At 40.4% G+C, this 19,770-nt stretch overlaps 1 protein-coding gene across 1 annotated transcript in view; it reads left to right on the forward strand.

The window, feature by feature from the left end:
• LOC137257336 (phosphatidylinositol-3-phosphatase SAC1-like) overlaps positions 1–18,921 on the forward strand; it is a 42,541-nt gene extending 23,620 nt beyond the window's left edge. The window contains exons 8-18 of the mRNA XM_067794637.1: positions 1,379–1,465; positions 3,521–3,589; positions 5,358–5,437; positions 10,794–10,892; positions 11,232–11,370; positions 11,550–11,619; positions 11,803–11,875; positions 11,996–12,089; positions 14,617–14,718; positions 14,994–15,054; positions 17,003–18,921. Of these exons, the coding sequence (XP_067650738.1) occupies positions 1,379–1,465; positions 3,521–3,589; positions 5,358–5,437; positions 10,794–10,892; positions 11,232–11,370; positions 11,550–11,619; positions 11,803–11,875; positions 11,996–12,089; positions 14,617–14,718; positions 14,994–15,054; positions 17,003–17,139 (1,011 nt within the window). The 3' untranslated portion in view covers positions 17,140–18,921. The remainder of the gene's footprint in view (positions 1–1,378; positions 1,466–3,520; positions 3,590–5,357; positions 5,438–10,793; positions 10,893–11,231; positions 11,371–11,549; positions 11,620–11,802; positions 11,876–11,995; positions 12,090–14,616; positions 14,719–14,993; positions 15,055–17,002) is intronic.
• The last annotated feature ends 849 nt before the right edge of the window (positions 18,922–19,770 follow it).

Genomic DNA, 19,770 nt, shown 5'->3' on the forward strand with positions numbered 1-19,770 from the left:
TCCTTATCATATCTGCATGGCCAGTGTAAGGGTTACACTCCTTATCATATCTGCATGGCCAGTGTAAGGGTTACGTTGCTTATCATATCTGTATGGCCAGTGTAAGGGTTTACGCTGCTTGTCATATCTGTATGGCCAGTGTAAGGGTTTACGCTGCTTATCATATCTGCATGGCCAGTGTAAGGGTTACACTCCTTATCATATCTGCATGGCCAGTGTAAGGGTTACGTTGCTTATCATATCTGTATCGCCAGTGTAAGGGTTTACGCTGCTTATCATATCTGTAAGGCCAGTGTAAGGGTTACGCTCCTTATCATATCTGCATAGCCAGTGTAAGGGTTACGCTGCTTATCATATCTGCATGGCCAGTGTAAGGGTCACGTTGCTTATCATATCTGCATGGCCAGTGTAAGGGTTACGTTGCTTATCATATCTGCATGGCCAGTGTAAGGGTTACGCTGCTTATCATATCTGCATGGCCAGTGTAAGGGTTACGCTGCTTATCATATCTGCATGGCCAGTGTAAGGGTTTACGCTGCTTATCATATCTGCATGGCCAGTGTAAGGGCTACGTTGCTTATCATATCTGCATGGCCAGTGTAAGGGTTACGCTGCTGATCATATCTGCATGGCCAGTGTAAGAGTTACGCTGCTTATCATATCTGCATGGCCAGTGTAAGGGTTACGCTGCTTATCATATCTGCATGGCCAGTGTAAGAGTTACGCTGCTTATCATATCTGCATGGCCAGTGTAAGGGTTACGCTGCTTATCATATCTGCATGGCCAGTGTAAGGGTTACGCTCCTTATCATATCTGCATGGCCAGTGTAAGGGTTACGTTGCTTATCATATCTGCATGGCCAGTGTAAGAGTTATGCTGTTTATCATATCTGTATGACCAGTGTAAGAGTTATGCTGTTTGTCATATCTGTATGACCAGTGTAAGAGTTATGCTGTTTATCATATCTGTATGACCAGTGTAAGAGTTATGCTGTTTGTCATATCTGTAGGACCAGTGTAAAGTGTATGTTGTATTTTGCCTGTGGATGGCCAGTTGTGGAGTTTGTCCAGTGTTTTCACAAAGGTACAGAGGGGCTTCATGTCATTTTACAGGCAACTGCTAGATGCCTCTAAATTACTTGAATGAAACTCATCAGAAACTGTGATCAAGACTGACTTTTGAAAATCGATACCATCTATAAGATTATGGGTAACATTTACTAATATTTTTCTACTGAAACAAGCAACCCTGAAGCGTACGTACAGGAGTAATTAGACACAATACCACCATATTGCCAGATTCTCACACTGATGTTACCGAAGGTGTCATGGTCTTAGTATGTGTTAAACTTTTGACTGTGTTTTACTGTGTTTTCAGACTCGGGGCTCCATCCCACTGTTCTGGAGCCAGAAACCCAATCTGAAGCGGATGCCGCTGCCTGTCATAAACAGTGCCATTAATCATGTAAATCTGTTGTTCCATTAATGTTGATTTTCAGTGGAAATCACCTGCCAGGTGTGTGAGAAAGCATGCAGAAAGCACAGCACAGGTTAATGAATAAATAACTTTCTTGGCACTTGTGTGTGTGCCTCTCGGACACCTGGCTGTGCCTTTCTCTGCACTCCCCACTCAGAATAAACAGTGAACTATGTCAATATTTTGATGATACTTTGTTAAACAACTTTTTATTATTAGGACAAAAATTCTGCAAAAACCTCACAGAGTTGGGATGATGTTTTGATTATGATCAGCGTTTCATTGAGGATGTTATGCTTATTCGTTTTCGAGTTACATTGCAGTTCATCGGTTCGCTTTTGTGCCAAACGGGCTATAGTTGAGATGTGAAATTGTGTAATATTTGTTGAACTACGTTTGATCTAACTAAACTTGAAACAAGGGCTTTCTGAGGAGAGACTAAAGCAGAAATGAGTAATGTGGTTATTTTCCAAGTCCAAAGGGACTTATTTGGAACAGACCATAGCTTAGTGCAATGTAGTGTGGGATGGTATTGTATTACATAGGACACTTTTTAAATGCCCATTTTGAAATTATACTCGGCTTCATTATAAACAATAGCTGGCATAAAGTATAACGACTTTCATGTGGAAACTATTAAACTTGTAGCTGCCTTGTCTCTCTGTCACTTTGGAAAGATACAGATAGAACAGGTTGTCTCAGAAGCAAAACCAGGGATGGGTGTCACAAGTGACAGTTGGGGTTGGACTGGGGAACAGGGATATCAGCTGAGATGATAATGCTTCAGAGGAATTAAACTGGGAAGGTATGTGGTATGTCATAACAATTAACAAATAATATGCACCTTTGAGTGGTCATGCCACCTATATATTTTGAGACATTTAATATGACATGTTTCTGTGGTAATCAGGTATCATACCATTTTACTTATCTCAACATAAACTTTATGAAAGAAAGTAAAGCCAGCATCTGTAGACCTGGCATCTGTAGACCAAGTATCTTTAAACCTGGTATGCATAAACCAAGTATCTTTAAACCTGGTATATGTAAACCTGGTATCCACACAAATGGCATCTGTAGACCTGGCGTTTCTAATCCAAGTATCTGTAAACATGGTATATGTATACCAAGTATCTGTAAACATTGTATTTGTAAACCTGGTATCCATAAACCTGGTGTCTGTAAACCTGGTATCAGTAATTGTGGTCCGCAAACCTGGTATCTGTAAACCAGTATCTGTAAAACCTGTATATGTAAACTCTGTGTCTGTAAGCCTGGCATCTGTAAACCCAGTATTTGTAAACCCGGTACCTGTATACCAGGCATCTGTAAACCCCGCATCTGTAAACCTGATATCTGCAAACACAGAATCTGTAAACCCAGTAACTGTAAACCAGGTATCTGTAAACCCTTTATCTGTAAACCCCGCATCTGTAAACCCGATATCTGCATACACAGAATCTGTAAACCAGGTATCTGCAAACCCAGTATCTGTAAACCAGGCATCTGTAAACCCGATATCTGCAAACACAGAATCTGTAAACTCAGTATCTGTAAATCAGGTATCTGTGTTTACAGATACCAGGTTTACAGATGCAGGGTTTACAGATACCTGATTTACAGATACTGAGTTTACAGATTCTGTGTATGCAGATATCGGGTTTACAGATGCCTGGTGACATCTGGTGTAGCATGATCAATGTCTACTTGTTGATTTCATGGAAGTAGCTCCAACGAGATAATGTCTACTTGTTGATTTCATGGAAGTAGCTCCAACGAGATAATGTCTACTTGTTGATTTCATGGAAGTAGCTCCAACGAGATAATGTCTACTTGTTGATTTCATGGAAGTAGCTCCAATGAGATAATGTCTACTTGTTGATTTCATGGAAGTAGCTCCAACGAGATAATATTTTACAAATGCTGTCTGCAGGAGTCTCTCCTGCCACCAAGTTAAAGATAATTTCTTGTTTTTCTTCTGTGTAATTTTGGCAGATTTAGTAGATAATTAACAAATATTGATTCAGTTTCATTGATTTATAGATGGATGGTTTCCAGCGGCACTTTGATGATCAGATTTACAACTATGGAAAACAAGTACTAATTAATCTAGTAAGTGAATGTTTATATGTAACCAGTTCTCTGCAATAGTGGTTATATGTAATCAGTTCTCTACAATAGTGGTTATATGTAACCGGTTCTCTACACTAGTGGTTATATGTAACCAGTTCTCTACAATAGTGGTTATATGTAATCAGTTCTCTACAATAGTGGTTATATGTAACCAGTTCTCTACAATAGTGGTTATATGTAACCAGTTCTCTACAATAGTGGTTATATGTAATCAGTTCTCTACAATAGTGGTTATATGTAACCAGTTCTCTACAATAGTGGTTATATGTAACCAGTTCTCTACAATAGTGGTTATATGTAACCGGTTCTCTACAATAGTGGTTATATGTAACCAGTTCTCTACACTAGTGGTTATATGTAACCAGTTCTCTACAATAGTGGTTATGTGTAATCGGTTCTCTACAATAGTGGTTATATGTAACCGGTTCTCTACAATAGTGGTTATATGTAACCAGTTCTCTACACTAGTGGTTATATGTAACCGGTTCTCTACAATAGTGGCTATATGTAATCAGTTCTCTACAATAGTGGTTATATGTAACCAGTTCTCTACAATAGTGGTTATATGTAACCAGTTCTCTACAATAGTGGTTATGTGTAATCGGTTCTCTACAATAGTGTTTACATGTAACCAGTTCTCTGCAATAGTGGTTATACGTAACCAGTTCTCTACACTAGTGGTTATATGTAACCAGTTCTCTACAATAGTGGTTATATGTAATCAGTTCTCTACAATAGTGGTTATATGTAACCAGTTCTCTACAATAGTGGTTATATGTAACCAGTTCTCTACACTAGTGGTTATATGTAACCAGTTCTCTACAATAGTGGTTATGTGTAATCGGTTCTCTACAATAGTGGTTATATGTAATCAGTTCTCTACAATAGTGGTTATATGTAACCAGTTCTCTACAATAGTGGTTATATGTAACCAGTTCTCTACAATAGTGGTTATATGTAATCGGTTCTCTACAATAGTGGTTATATGTAACCGGTTCTCTACAATAGTGGTTATATGTAACCGGTTCTCTACACTAGTGTTTATATGTAACCAGTTCTCTACACTAGTGGTTATATGTAATCAGTTCTCTACAATAGTGGTTATATGTAACCAGTTCTCTACAATAGTGGTTATATGTAACCAGTTCTCTACAATAGTGGTTATATGTAACCAGTTCTCTACAATAGTGTTTATATGTAACCAGTTCTCTACAATAGTGGTTGTATGTAATCAGTTCTCTACAATAGTGGTTATGTGTAATCGGTTCTCTACACTAGTGTTTACATGTAACCAGTTCTCTACAATAGTGGTTATATGTAATCAGTTCTCTACACTAGTGTTTACATGTAACCAGTTCTCTACAATAGTGTCTATATGTAATCAGTTCTCTACAATAGTGGTTATATGTAACCAGTTCTCTACAATAGTGATTATATGTAACCAGTTCTCTACACTAGTGTTTACATGTAACCAGTTCTCTACAATAGTGGTTATATGTAATCAGTTCTCCACACTAGTGTTTACATGTAACCAGTTCTCTACAATAGTGGTTATATGTAATCAGTTCTCCACACTAGTGTTTACATGTAACCACTTCTCTACACTAGTGCCAATATGTGACCTGTTCTCTACACTAGTGTCTATATGTAGCCAGTTCTCCACACTAGTGGTGTTCTCTCAGTGGTTGTATATGGCAGTCCATTGTGTGGGGTCCAGGAAAGTTGATGTTAGATTTGTCTTCTTCAGGTCAACCAGAAAGGCTATGAGCTTCAGATGGAACAAGCTTTTGCCCAGACAGTGGTCAACTCCCAGAACTCAAATATCAGGTACACCTGTAGCAAATACAGCATGTATATTGAAACATACAAACTCTTTTTCAGAAGAGTTACGTGGGTTACTGAAAAACATTTTATCTGCATTAGAAATTCCTATGATAGTTGCAACTGTATTTTGAATAAAACTAGTTTCCAAAGCAAAACACCTGTTTTTGTGTTGTGCGACCACCCCTGCAGTACCCCTGATAGACCCCATAGCCAAGACAAGGGAACTCTAACTTTCAACCTGGGAACTCCAGGCTGTTGTTACCAAGTGTAGACGTGCATATGCTTCCATTATGGCTTCAGTTCCAAGATGATTGGGTACAATTACTGCATGCTTGGGCAATAGCTTAGACCGTTTCTAATATTTTTCTTTGGTAATAGTTTCTATTCAATGTTATAACATTTGCACCAGCCCCTGTTTTCTTACCATGTGGCTTGGAAGATGGCGGACATATCGCATGCCTATACTGTGCCATTTCTCAGTACAAAGCTTTTCATGTTGGGTAAGATTTTGAATTTTTACATTAATAGCCTTTTATATTTTAAGCTTCAATTGTGACTTGTCATTTATAGCTTGTGTAACTTGCTGAAGTGGCTTTTATATATGCTTAGAAGGTCACGTATTGAATGTTTTTATTCATTATTACATTTGGTCTAGTGCCACAAGACACACAAATTATTTCTTTTATCACACAGGAATATTTCACATTTTTTTCCATTATCCTTCACTTTATACTTGCATTGTAAGATGGAGGTACAGTCATGGCATCTTCAGTACCATAGTTGTGCTTAGTTGTCATGCATTACAATTTTTTCTATTGCCTGTGTATTCATTACTGTTGTGTTATGTCTGTTTCTTACCTACTGGACCCGTGAAGGTCCCGGGGTAGAATAGGCCTTCAGCAACCCATGCCTGCCATAAAAGGCGACTCAGCTTGTCGTAAAAGGCGACTAACGGGATCGGGTGGTCAGGCTCGCTGACTTGGTTGACACATGTCATCGGTTCCCAATTACGCAGATCGATGCTCATGTTGTTGATCACTGGATTGTCTGGTCCAGACTCGATTATTTACAGACCGCCGCCATATAGCTGGAATATTGCTGAGTGCGGCGTAAAACTAAACTCACTCACTCACTCACTCACTCTTACCTACTGCTCACTTTTGAAGTGTAAGAACAGCACAATGGGTAGGTGGGACCTTCCCTCAAAGAAACCACACAAAAGCCTCTACTGCCTCCTCATCCCCTTTGGAGGCTGATGCTATGAAAGCTAAAGTTGTTGGTAAGAAGGCCGACATATACTCTGCCTGCTGCACCTAATGCACATGTTCAAACATCAATATGCTTTTTTGGAGCAGCAGACGTCATCAGTAATGTCCCTTATCGATACTGCAGTTCCGGGCTTTCGTAGTTAGGGGTGAATCCAGCGCATTAGTTGGGGGAGGGTTCTACCTGATTTTTGACTCAGGGCTCAACCCAACCTCAGAGGGTCATTCTAACCTGAGCTTAGGCTCTTGGGAGGTTCTGACAACCCAGGGGTTGGTCCCAGTGAATCTTGCTTCAGGTTAGGATTAGACAAGCTTCAGCAACTCTTCAGGCAGGCCTGTGGTTTGTGCACTGCAGACCAACTTCAACAGGCTCTTCCCTGTTATCTCAACACCGTGGTTTGTGCACGGCAGGTCAACTTCAACAGGCTCTTCCCTGTTATCTCAGCACCGTGGTTTGTGCACGGCAGGCCAACTTCGACAGGATCTTCCCTGTTATCTCAACACCATGGTTCATGCACATGCCATCAGAAACTCTTCTCCTTGCCCTACAAGATGTGTTCTACACTCTTCAGTGGCTCCTCCTGGAGAGGAGGGGTGACTCCCTGTTGCGATAATGATAGTCTTTTGTAGCATACTGTTGCGATAACGATCGTCTTTTGTAGCATACTGTTGCGATAACGATCGTCTTTTGTAGCATACTGTTGCGATAACGATCGTCTTTTGTAGCATACTGTTGCGATAGCGATCGTCTTTTGTAGCATACTGTTGCGATAGCGATCGTCTTTTGTAGCATACTGTTATGATAACGATCATCTGTTGTGACCAGTTTCTATCCATGAGTTGTCTGAGACTGTGGTCCCCCTCTGCGAGTTACAGAAGCGTCTTGAGAATCCAGAGTGGTAGATTCCTCCCTTGCAATTGTGGACGGACATCAGGCATGGAAAGTGAGTTACGTTGAAAAGTAAGAGTTACCCTGTCTTGGGTGTGGGGGCTCACCCAAGGGCCCAAGAGGGTGGTCGAACAAGACAACAGAAGATTTTTGTTTTGTAAATATTATTAATCAAAATATGGTTACAACTGTTATAGGAATGTTTAACTCATTAAGCCCAAGAGCCACTTCACTGCTCAACACCTGGAGCCCCGTGCTGATTGCCTGGCTGGCTGTGGCAAGACTATTTAGGGCTATTCACGCCTGATATCCCTGGCAGGTTTCAGAGATTACAGGAAACTCTCTCATCATATGAGCAAGTCCTGATTGTTTAATTGTTTAATTGTGTTGTAAAGATATATGTTGAAAGAAAGCAGGCGTGAATATATATTATATATGTAATGTTTTACCTAATTTTATTGCACTTTCTCTTGTAGACCTTTGGTGGTGTGTATATATTTATTTTCCTACCATATGTATGTATTCTTTGTATGTATGACATGAGACATACAAATTGTCCCTCATATTTTGTGAGGGTAAATTATACAAAACATCTATGTCAAAGGCAGTAAAGAAGAAGTTATGTACATGCTTAATAATCTTCTATGAAAGAGGTGTTTTCACTGATACATTGCTAGTGCATACCGAATATTTTAAGGAAATTACCAATACGATAGTCCGTGACTTACATGGAGCAGATTCACAGTTTGTCACTTTGGTTCCTCAAGACGTAATGCAGAAAACACATTATCATACAAACATACATGTATACATATTGTATATAATAGTATTATTTCTTGCACATATATAAGACAATGGGTCATGGGATGTGGCGTCATCAAAGTTCCCGACTAGAACGTTTTGTATGTCAACTGTTCAGTATAGTGGCTGATTTGTTATCTTTGACCAATCATATCATGAGATACCTGTCACAGAGGAAATGACAGGTGATGGGGCGTGGGCTAAATTCCTGAAGGAGCATGTTTGGTCACTTGACAGCTTTGATACAGATTGATTATTTGCTAGATCGTTGACCAACTGATCTGCTGGATCTCGGCTTTATCAACTCTAGCTGTCATGAAAAAGTTTGTGTACCGTTAACATACACAATCGTGAGGATGTACGAAATGTACACACAGGACTAACAAGCACTTTGGCAAGTCTATTTTTCCTCCAAAGCTCTCAAAGCGCTACAATCCGATCATTAGTACATCGGATAACCCAATCCAACCATTGAGTAGAGATAGTATTTAGTGCACACTAGTAGTACATCAAACATATTGGCTTGCTGAACATTTAAATATAATCTGCACATTGCTACGAATTAATATCCTAATTGAAATACATGTATTATAGAATTGCAAAAGTGACCCGACACTGATTTATTATAATGTATACACTTGCAGTTGAATCCCCCTCTCCCCAATATTTTTGAAGATGAGCATGCCTATATTTATTTTGAATGCAAACGAGGTTCAGAAGATCGATAATGGTCGTGACCCCATAAAACAGGTTGTCCAATGATATAACAGCGCATTAGTTTGTTTTACACTTGTCCTTGGACAAAAGTGTCAACAAGGGCGTAACTGGACATGCATTCTGCCAGAGGCTGTTCAAATATCTCATTACTGATGTCTGGTTGAATGATTATACGCATGAGTATCACTTCCGTAACTGATGTATTATCCTGCTTTTATTGACGATGGGTCAGTAGAGACATGATACACAAGATAATTACACTGGACTAGGTAATTACAGAGATCAAATACAAACACAATGCTTATGTAAATTGCATTGAAAGATCACGTTTCCAATCAACATGAAACTTTTAACAACTTGAACACAATTTGTATGGTTCATGTGTAATTTATATATTATGAGTCGATGCAAGATTTATCACTTCATTTTTGATTATGTAACATGATCAACTTCAAAATTATGAAAAATCAATAGTCGCAACTGAATTATGTCTAAATTAATAACTTGGTTTATTTCAAATCTATACGAACATGGGTTTAAGAAAGTATTGCTATTTACGTCTACGATTCATTACGTAAACTGTTACAACGTAAATTCAAAGTATTCTACTCTGAATGCTTTGTATGTCCTTGTCATTTCGCATCTTGTTTTATTTTTGTTAGGTAGTGTTTTAGTATTCACTTCCAATGACGCGTAGCGAACACTTACCTCCTGTAACAACATCTCATAGTGCCCTTTCTCGCAGACATGTGTTCATTTACCTGTATAAGCCCATGACATTGGTAGCAATTGTTATCAAAACACTTCAATACTTCTGATTAACACTGATAACCGCTCTCGTAAGCAAAGCTCGTCTTTGATCAGTACTACTAAATTGATTGAAATAATTGGTATAGTACGAATTTATAATGTAAAACACACATGCGAGTCTCTCGCTGAATGAGAGGTACTTTCTGCTGACGAACATGTCCGGCTCTTGCTGAATAAGAGATGCTTTGTATTACCGCCCATACCCGGCTCTAGCTGTGAGAAGCTAATTAATTTGCTGCACATACGCATCTGTGGGCCTTAATGAGTTAATGGATAAAAATATGTTTATAAGTTCCCCAAAGAGGACTCTCTTTAAAGAATCACCAGTCTCTACAGGATTGTCCGAATTACATTCCTATGTATTTTCTCAACTTGCTTGTCCTGGCAGCTTTTCCTGTGGGCATAGTTTGAGAAGGAAATGCCCTCTTCCAGCAAGTTGTCAGAAATGTAAATCAAAACTCAAAGAAATACCTTAAAGAAACAAACAATGCTGTCACATCTGACACATCATAACAAGGCAAAGCCATCAGGTCTATTCACATACATACCTTGCTAAATGCAATGACATGTTTAGTTTCGTACATCATGCAATTCTAGACCAGACTGCCAGGTTTTGTTGGCCAGTTATAGGTTTACAGTACAAGCACTAACTCCTTTGCAACATCCAGTGTTGTCAGGTGTCCAGAAATCTCACTGGCCCTAAAAAATCAAGATGACAAGAACACAGAACTTTTTAAGTGAGTCTATTAAGATATTTGGTAATATTGATGCATCACAGAGCAAGCGTACTTGATGTCCCATTTATGTAGAACTCCGCATACCAGGTATGTCATCTGGTTGTGCCATGTATACCCTGTATCTCTATCTCTGACTGCAGGTACGAGTCATTTGACTTCCACAAGGAGTGCAGCAAGATGAGATGGGATCGCCTGTCAATACTCACAGACAAGCTGGCGGAGGAGAGAGGACAGTTTGGGTAGGTGCCTTACATCGAATGAATCCTATTTCAGTACAACAAGCAGTCTCGGGGAGATGACCATACATTGTGTACAGGAATGGATAGATATTCAGTCAGTCTCAGCATCTGTAAAGATTTGAACGTACCACAGTTTGTCACGTACTTCATGTCCCTGTTGCAGGTACTTCATGTCCCTGCTGCAGGTACTTCATGTCCCTGCTGCAGGTACTTCATGTCCCTGCTGCAGGTACTTCATGTCCCTGTTGCAGGTACTTCATGTCCCTGTTGCAGGTACTTCATGTCCCAGTTGCAGGTACTTCATGTCCATGTTGCAGGTACTTCATGTCCCTGTTGCAGGTACTTCATGCATGGGAAGGACGGTAGTGTGCTGTCATCACAACAGGGTGTGTTCAGAACCAACTGCATGGACTGCCTCGACCGTACCAACGTTGTCCAGAGTCTGCTAGCTAAAGATAACCTGCTTGACCAGCTTCAGGTAGGACAATATACATGCAACAAGATGACCTTATGCTTGTAGCTAGTTGATACAATACTTGCAGCAAGTGGATATTATGCTGGCTATGAGTGCAGCATACATTAAGAGTGGAAGTGCCTGTCATTCTACAAAATACATGCTATGATAGAATCTTTGTAGAATCAAAATTTTGGTTTCAGAGATTGGGAATCCTTGCTCAGGGAGAACGGATCCCGGAGAAATGTCAGTTTGACTCTGTCTTCAAGAATGGTGAGTGTTGTGACCAGTTTCTAGGGCACAGCGTATCAAGCTTTTGATGATGTACCATAGAGGTAGAACACATCACTGCTGCCAAATACTTCTGATGTAGAAAAGCAAGTAATGCAATGGCACAGAAAGCGGTAATGTTTGAATGATAAGAACATCCTGATGTAGTTACCTCCCTTGTTTCAGTGTGGGCTGACAATGCAGACACGCTCTCCAAGCAGTATGCTGGAACGGGGGCTTTGAAGACGGATTTCACCAGGTAACAAGCAGTTATGAAGAATTTGGCAATATACCTCATACTTTCTAGTAACTGGGAAAAACAGTGAATACAATAAAGTATGTGGGCTGGTGACATGATGAATGTGTTTCTCCTGTCCAGGACAGGGAAAAGGACCACAATGGGGCTGATGATGGATGGATGGAACTCCGCTATCAGGTACTTCCGCAACAACTTCCAGGATGGTTTCCGACAGGTGAGAACTGCTACAGATACATCATACGTTTCAGGAAAACACCTACACCAGCAGTTACAGTTTAAAGGCTTTTCTATATGTGAGTCTATAGCTTGGCCTTGAATGCAGAGAGCTGTTATTGTGATCTTGGGTGAAGAGGTAATCTGTTCCCGAGAAATGGACATGCTTTACCTAAAGATACATCTAAATGTTTGCCTTAGTCTATGCACAGCAAGTAGATTCTGTTCAGTTGATCTTAACTGACGGACTAGTTCTTAGGTTTTGAGTCATGCTAGATTGATGTGATGGAGCAAGACTCTTCAGACATTTGAAAACAAGAACAAGGATCTTGTATTGGATCCTGTGGTGGACACGGATCCAGTGAAAGCCTTGAAGCACTAGTCTGATATGATCCCACTTCACTGTTCTAGTGATGATTCTTTCAGCAGTAGGTTGGGCTTTTGGGAGCTTACTTATAAGTTGTTCTGGACGGTCATACAGCAGTGAGTTATAGTCTGTCCTGGATGTAGGTGAGGCTTGGACTACAGCCCATGTTGTATCCACATCAAGGTGCCTCCTTATCAGTGCAGTGTTTCTGATGTGGTGGTATGGCATCTTGTTGATATGGGTCTCCAGACTGAGTGACGAGTCAAGATAACCCCCACATTCCTGGCACTTCTGGTATTGTGTGATCACCAGTTTGGAGCTGTGGCAGATTGATCCCTGTCAAGGTTTGCTTAGGGCATGACAAACAACTCTGTTTAGTCATCATTCAGCTTTAGAAACTTTCATGTCATCCAGACATGAAAGATGCTTCCTACTGTGTTTTCTGTCTTCTTCCATCATCTTTTGGCATGTCGACTGTTAATATATTGTGGATGTAAAGGACTTCAGGTTTGTTCTGTTCAGTAAAATTAGAAATAATAGTAATCCTTTTTGCTGCTCAGGACCAGTCACTTCCCACTTGCAATCGCCAGAATGTGATTCTGAAAGAAAATATCAATATAAAATGTCGTCTTTGCAATGAATTTACAGAGGCTTGTAACACGACATGCTTTGTCAATCCAGGCTACTTTTATTTTAAGGAGAATGTACAGGATAACAGGCGATGGTTCTGGCTCTGACCCTGACCCTAAGTCTTGCTCGGGACCTTTTCTGCTGTGGGCTTCTGGAGAGGTTGTTGGTTGTGCCTCAGTCGTGTACCCTGCTGCCATCTCCTGCCTCTCTCCCCTCCTCAGAAAAACCGTTGTTTTTATGGGCAGAAGTTTGCATCCTACTTTGAGCCCACTGACCCAGTTCATGACCCTATCATCACATTTTCAGTCAGGCACCGTAGTGGGATGTCTTACCAACATCTTTAAGTTGTTTGTCACAGCTGGTTGCCAACACTTGGCCCATAGCCCCAGGCTGAAGTATCTGGTCGTGATCCTTCACAAGTTAGTACATGAACTACTTCTTTAGACTGATGGTCATCTATCAAGACTGTCCATCGTCAGCAAAAACACACACACACTTGTTAGCTTCAGTAATCCGTCCAAGCATACGTGACACTCTTCAGGTAGCTTGACCCTCGTTACAGTTTTTCACCACATAGCTGTGTTACAGACTGTCCAACAGCTTGTCAGTGGATGCCCTTCCTTGGCACAAACAGCATATCTTAAAAGACATGAAATTGTGAAGTTCTGTAGGTTTTCCCACACACTCTATAATTTTATGTTTACTGTACAAACACTTCTGATCTCGGATGATCTTGCAAAAAATATTTCTCTGAGATTCATACATTTGACGATGTTTCTCAAGTTGAGATGTTTGCCACCTATGTTCTGCTTCATGTCTTTGACGTTTAGTTTCATGAACAAGTTAATTGTACCAGGGACATCCTGTACTATGTTCCTTCTGAGGTGCATGACAGTCCAATATTTGGTGAAAAAGAGTTGTTATACAAAGCAGCAAATTGAGGTTTCATCTGGGATGATGTTGATTACATATAGAGAACATTTGTTAGATCTTCTTCTCAAAAGGAAAAACTGCAAGATACCAGAAACATGAGGTGGTGTGATTTTGTTTTGTTTGCTTAAGTTTGTTTAACACCACTCTCAGCAGTATTTAAGCTAAATGGCAGCTGTTTGTAAATAATCAAGTATGGACCCGACAATCCAGTGATCAAAATGGTGATCATCAATCTACGCAATTGGGGTACCACGTCATGTATCAACCAGTCAGCGATCCTGACTACACAGTCCTGATAGTCGACTCTAACATGCACCTGTGGGTTGCTGCCAAATTCAACCTGAATCTTCACAGGTGTAAGGGTGTGTCTTGTGTCATTCCAAGGTTATGCAAAGCAATGTGATCAGAAATGAAATGTGCTTACCCAGGGCAGTCAAAAATGCTCTTTATCATCAGTGTGTCTGTAAACAGTTACTCATTGAAAATCCTCAGCCAAGCAGGTTTGAGTGTGGTGGTGATTAAAATGATATGTTGGTGTAGTAGTGAGTCGTTGTTGTTGTTGATGATGATGATGACGATGATGATGATGATGTTACAGGATGCCATAGACCTGTTCCTAGGCAACTATCAGGTGGAGGAGACTGAGGGCCTGACCACAGCATCTCCACTCACGGTGGAGCGGGACTGGAAGTTTTATGCTGTAAGTTGACAATATGTTGTACCCATCATGGGTCGGGTTAGAATTCATCTTCAGTAACCCATGCTACTCGTATGTGGCAACGAACAGAATCAGGTGGTCACTCTTGCTGACTTGAATAAGATCGATGCCCATGCTTTTGATCACTGGATTGTCTGTTCCAGGCTCGATTGTTTCCAGACTTTTGCCATAGAACTGGAAAATCCTTAGTGTAATGTAAAACTCACTCATTCATTCACCTTTGAACCCAAGGCTAACTGCTGCTCCTCTTGTTATAGATACCTGTGATATTTTTGGTTGCCATGGCGATGTTTGTCATCAGCATCTTACTGCCAGATGGTAAGTACTGCCCTACAACAATAATGTCATAGGCATCCCATTATCAGATGATACGTACTGCCTACAACAATAATGTCATAGGCATCCCATTATCAGATGGTAAGTACTGCCCTACAACAATAATGTCATAGGCATCCCATTATCAGATGGTACGTACTGCCTACAACAATAATGTCATAGGCATCCCATTATCAGATGGTAAGTACTGCCCTACAACAATAATGTCATAGGCATCCCATTATCAGATGATACGTACTGCCTACAACAATAATGTCATAGGCATCCCATTATCAGATGGTACGTACTGCCCTACAACAATAATGCCATAGGCATCCCATTATCAGATGGTACGTACTGCCCTACAACAATAATGTCATAGGCATCCCATTATCAGATGGTACGTACTGCCTACAACAATAATGTCATAGGCATCCCATTATCAGATGGTAAGTACTGCCCTACAACAATAATGTCATAGGCATCCCATTATCAGATGATACGTACTGCCTACAACAATAATGTCATAGGCATCCCATTATCAGATGGTACGTACTGCCCTACAACAATAATGTCATAGGCATCCCATTATCAGATGGTACGTACTGCCCTACAACAATAATGTCATAGGCATCCCATTATCAGATGGTACGTACTGCCTACAACAATGATGTCATTAGCATCCCACTGTCAGATGGTACATACTGCCTCCAGCAATAATGTCATAGGCATCCCACTGTCAGATGGTACATAGTGCCTACAACAATGATGTCATTAGCATCCCATTATCAGATGGTACATACTGCCTACAACAATAATGTCATAGGCATCCCACTGTCAGATGGTACATACTGCCTACAACAATGATGTCATTGGCATCCCACTGTCAGATGGTACATACTGCCTACAACAATGATGTCATTAGCATCCCATTATCAGATGGTACGTACTGCCTACAACAATAATGTCATAGGCATCCCACTGTCAGATGGTACGTACTGCCTACAACAATGATGTCATTAGCATCCCACTGTCAGATGGTACATACTGCCTCCAGCAATAATGTCATAGGCATCCCACTGTCAGATGGTACATACTGCCTACAGCAATGATGTCATTAGCATCCCATTATCAGATGGTACGTACTGCCTACAACAATAATGTCATAGGCATCCCATTATCAGATGGTACATACTGCCTACAACAATAATGTCATAGGCATCCCACTGTCAGATGGTACATACTGCCTCCAGCAATAATGTCATAGGCATCCCACTGTCAGATGGTACATACTGCTTACAACAATGATGTCATTAGCATCCCACTGTCAGATGGTACATACTGCCTACAACAATGATGTCATAGGCATCCATCCCACTGTCAGATGGTACATACTGCCTACAACAATGATGTCATTAGCATCCCACTGTCAGATGGTACATACTGCCTCCAGCAATAATGTCATAGGCATCCCACTGTCAGATGGTACATAGTGCCTACAACAATAATGCCATTGGCATCTGACTGTCAGATGGTACGTACTGATTGCCCCAATAATTTTATTGGCATCTTACTGCTGAATGGAAAGTACTTCCTATGACTGTGTCATCTTACTGCCAGATGGTAATTTCTGGCCACGACAGTAGTGCCATCAATAATGATCTGATATGTAAGTCTGTGCTATATTTAGTCTAAAGATTCCAATAAAGCTCCACAAAGGTCTGTTTGAGGCACGTGTACTTCTGGGCAGCATACTTGAGCTACCAAGCTTTGCCTGGGATGAGTAGAAACTGCATGAAGAGCTCACCACGTGGTCAAACTCACTGACTTAGTTGATACTTCAGATGTGTTGATCGATACTTATGTTAGTCACTGGATTATCTGATTCCTGTTCCATCAGTAACAGAAAACATCTGGAAGTGTCTCATTTCTGTCATCATTCTTGTTACAGAACACTTCAGTGAACAAGTGATGTACGTGTTTTTCTGGGGAGCTGCCTCTGTGATTGCCTTGACTGTCATGTTTGCGTTTGGCAGTGAATACGTGGACCAACCTAAACTCACCCAAGCCAAAACCAAGATGGAATAGCTATATGATCGGGGAATATTCATTGTGTGATGGAGTCATTTTGGCTTTACAATAACATGACGAAGCTCTACTAGTGATCACCAGTTTATCAGCTGTGTTGATATGCTACTGTTGAATCATTTCTGAAATGAGTTCGTTTCATGAACTATCTTGACATCACCATTGTCACTGGCAAAAACATTTACTAAGTCCGAGACTTCAGCAGGCCTGAACTTGCTCTGAGACAGAAGGTAACACAAGTGTCTGGACGTAGTGAATTATGACATATTGGTGTCAAGGGCCAAGGAGCAGCAGGTCAGGGATCATATAGCCAGGGGTCAAGGACAATGTCACAAGGGTTCATGTCAGAAGAGTACATGTTGCAGGAAGAAAGGGGTCATACAGCTGGGGTCAGGGGTCATACAGATGGGGAAACTTATCTTTTGAATTGACACGCTGAGTAATGGAAAGGGCTTGTCTGTTATATTTTGAGTTTTGTACAGTTAAACATAGAAAGAAATCGAAGTAATTTTTCAGACATTTTACAGAAAACTGTAAATACATGTTAATACTAGTGTGGTGATGTGAAGGGGCGGTAGTGTTCCTCTCACACTGTCACACCTTTCTCAGTCCTATTAAATATCACCTAGAAATGCCTGCTGAGTACTGTAGATACTAGTATCTCATCAGAGGCTAGCTGAGTACTGTAGATACTAGTATCTCATCAGAGGCTAGCTGAGTACTGTAGATACAAGTGTCTATTCAGAGGCTAGCTGAGGACTGTTGATATACTGATGCCAACCTCATCAGTATGTTTGGATAACATCTTGGCATCCTCACAGGTAACGAATGTTTACACATACAAGTTAATAGCCATTACATTTATTTATTGTTTTCATAAAGAAGATTGGGCTGTGGATTTATATTTACCTAGACTTCGAGATATATTCATATACTGTTTAGTGTTTACTGATGTAGCTAGACCAGATTTACTATAAGGTTGATGAGTGAGGTTAGGGCATCCTCACTTGGCAGTACTCAGTGGACAGAGTGGCAAAGCCTGATAGTTTCAGTGAGTTGGGGAGGTGGTTAGAACAGCCTCATGGTCTCAGTTGGGGGGAGGTTGCCACAAGTGCATCGTAGTTGAGAGAGTGGGAAAGATGCTTGTTCTGAACAGCTTCATTCTAATTTTGGATGAGATGTTGCTAGAACAAGAGTGTGTGAGAACAAACAGCTCTAGTGATGACAAGGTAGCAGGATGCTGCTGAAGATATTTCCTGGTGTGTATACTGTCTCCACAATGATGAGTTACTACTTACCTCAATATCACGTCAGTGCATAGTCATCCTTACAAGACTGAATACAAATTTGCTTTAAATTGTATGTTTGAGTCTTTTACCCATTCCAGTATCTATTTCATCGAGTTGATCACCTCATCAGAGGCTTCATAACTGTGGTTGTCGTGAATTGCCGTGGATGGCACTTTGATGTATTTGTTGATATGGCGGTGAGTGCTGGAACACATCCACATATCTTCTAAACTATAGCAACACGAAACAAACCACCAAGTCCAGTCAAAAGTTGAGGAGAATTAAGTTGAACATAAACTGGTTGATACTGTGACAATATGATAATATTGGAGGGGTGTGTCCTGATGCCATAGTGACATGCATCAGAGCATCTAGTCAAGGGGACACTTCAGCACAACCCAGGTCTGGAACTGAATGTAAATATACAAGAGCTTGTATAAAGTGTAAAATGCCTTCATTGCCATATTTTCACCAAATAAACAATGAATATATCCTCGAATTGTTTTTCGTGTGGCCAACTGTATCTAGTTATGATGGCTTATTATCCCCCCGGCATGTAATACGGGGGGGAATATGGTCGACGCCTCGTCTGTCCATCCTACCGTCCATAATCGTTTTGTTTCTGGAGCATAACTCAGAAACCGTTTAATAGTTTTAGACCAAACTTGATAGATGTAATGATCTCAATCTATAGTTGTGCCTTTTGCTGTTTACAGAGTTCTGGCATTTTTATATTTTTTGTTTTTCCATGGAACATTTTGGTGTTAGTCGAATGGTGGGGGCGAGCTTCATTTCTGGAGCATAACTCAAAAACCGTTCAATATTTTTCTGCAAAACTTGGTAGATATATGAGTCTGAACCTGTAGTGGTGCCTTTTGCTATGTCCAGGTTTTAGTGATTTATCATTTTCTTGGTTTTCATAGAAACATTTTTGACTTACTCTCAAAAGTGAGAGCAGAACTCAAAAACTTCTTAATATCTGTCAGTGTTACTTCGTAGATATGTGGCAGACCCCAAAGTGGTGCCTTTCGCTATTTACAGGTTTTGATGATGTATTATTATTATTATTCCATGAACATGTTCCTGACTTCGTTTCTGGAGCACTACTCAAAAACCATTTCATATCTTTCAAAAGACCTTGGCAGATATATGAGACAGATCTTGAAATGGTGACTTTTTCTGATTACAGACATATGGCATTAATATTTTTCATGAATTCCATGGAAACAATTCAGAATTCAGTCTGAAAACACAATAAGTAACTGTCGGATGATTTGTCCTTTCAAATATGTGGAGGCCTGGGGGGATATGTCATCTTCTGATGACTCTTGTTGACTACACT

The sequence above is a fragment of the Haliotis asinina genome, chromosome 12 (assembly GCF_037392515.1).
Source record: "Haliotis asinina isolate JCU_RB_2024 chromosome 12, JCU_Hal_asi_v2, whole genome shotgun sequence".
Taxonomy (NCBI): domain Eukaryota; kingdom Metazoa; phylum Mollusca; class Gastropoda; order Lepetellida; family Haliotidae; genus Haliotis; species Haliotis asinina.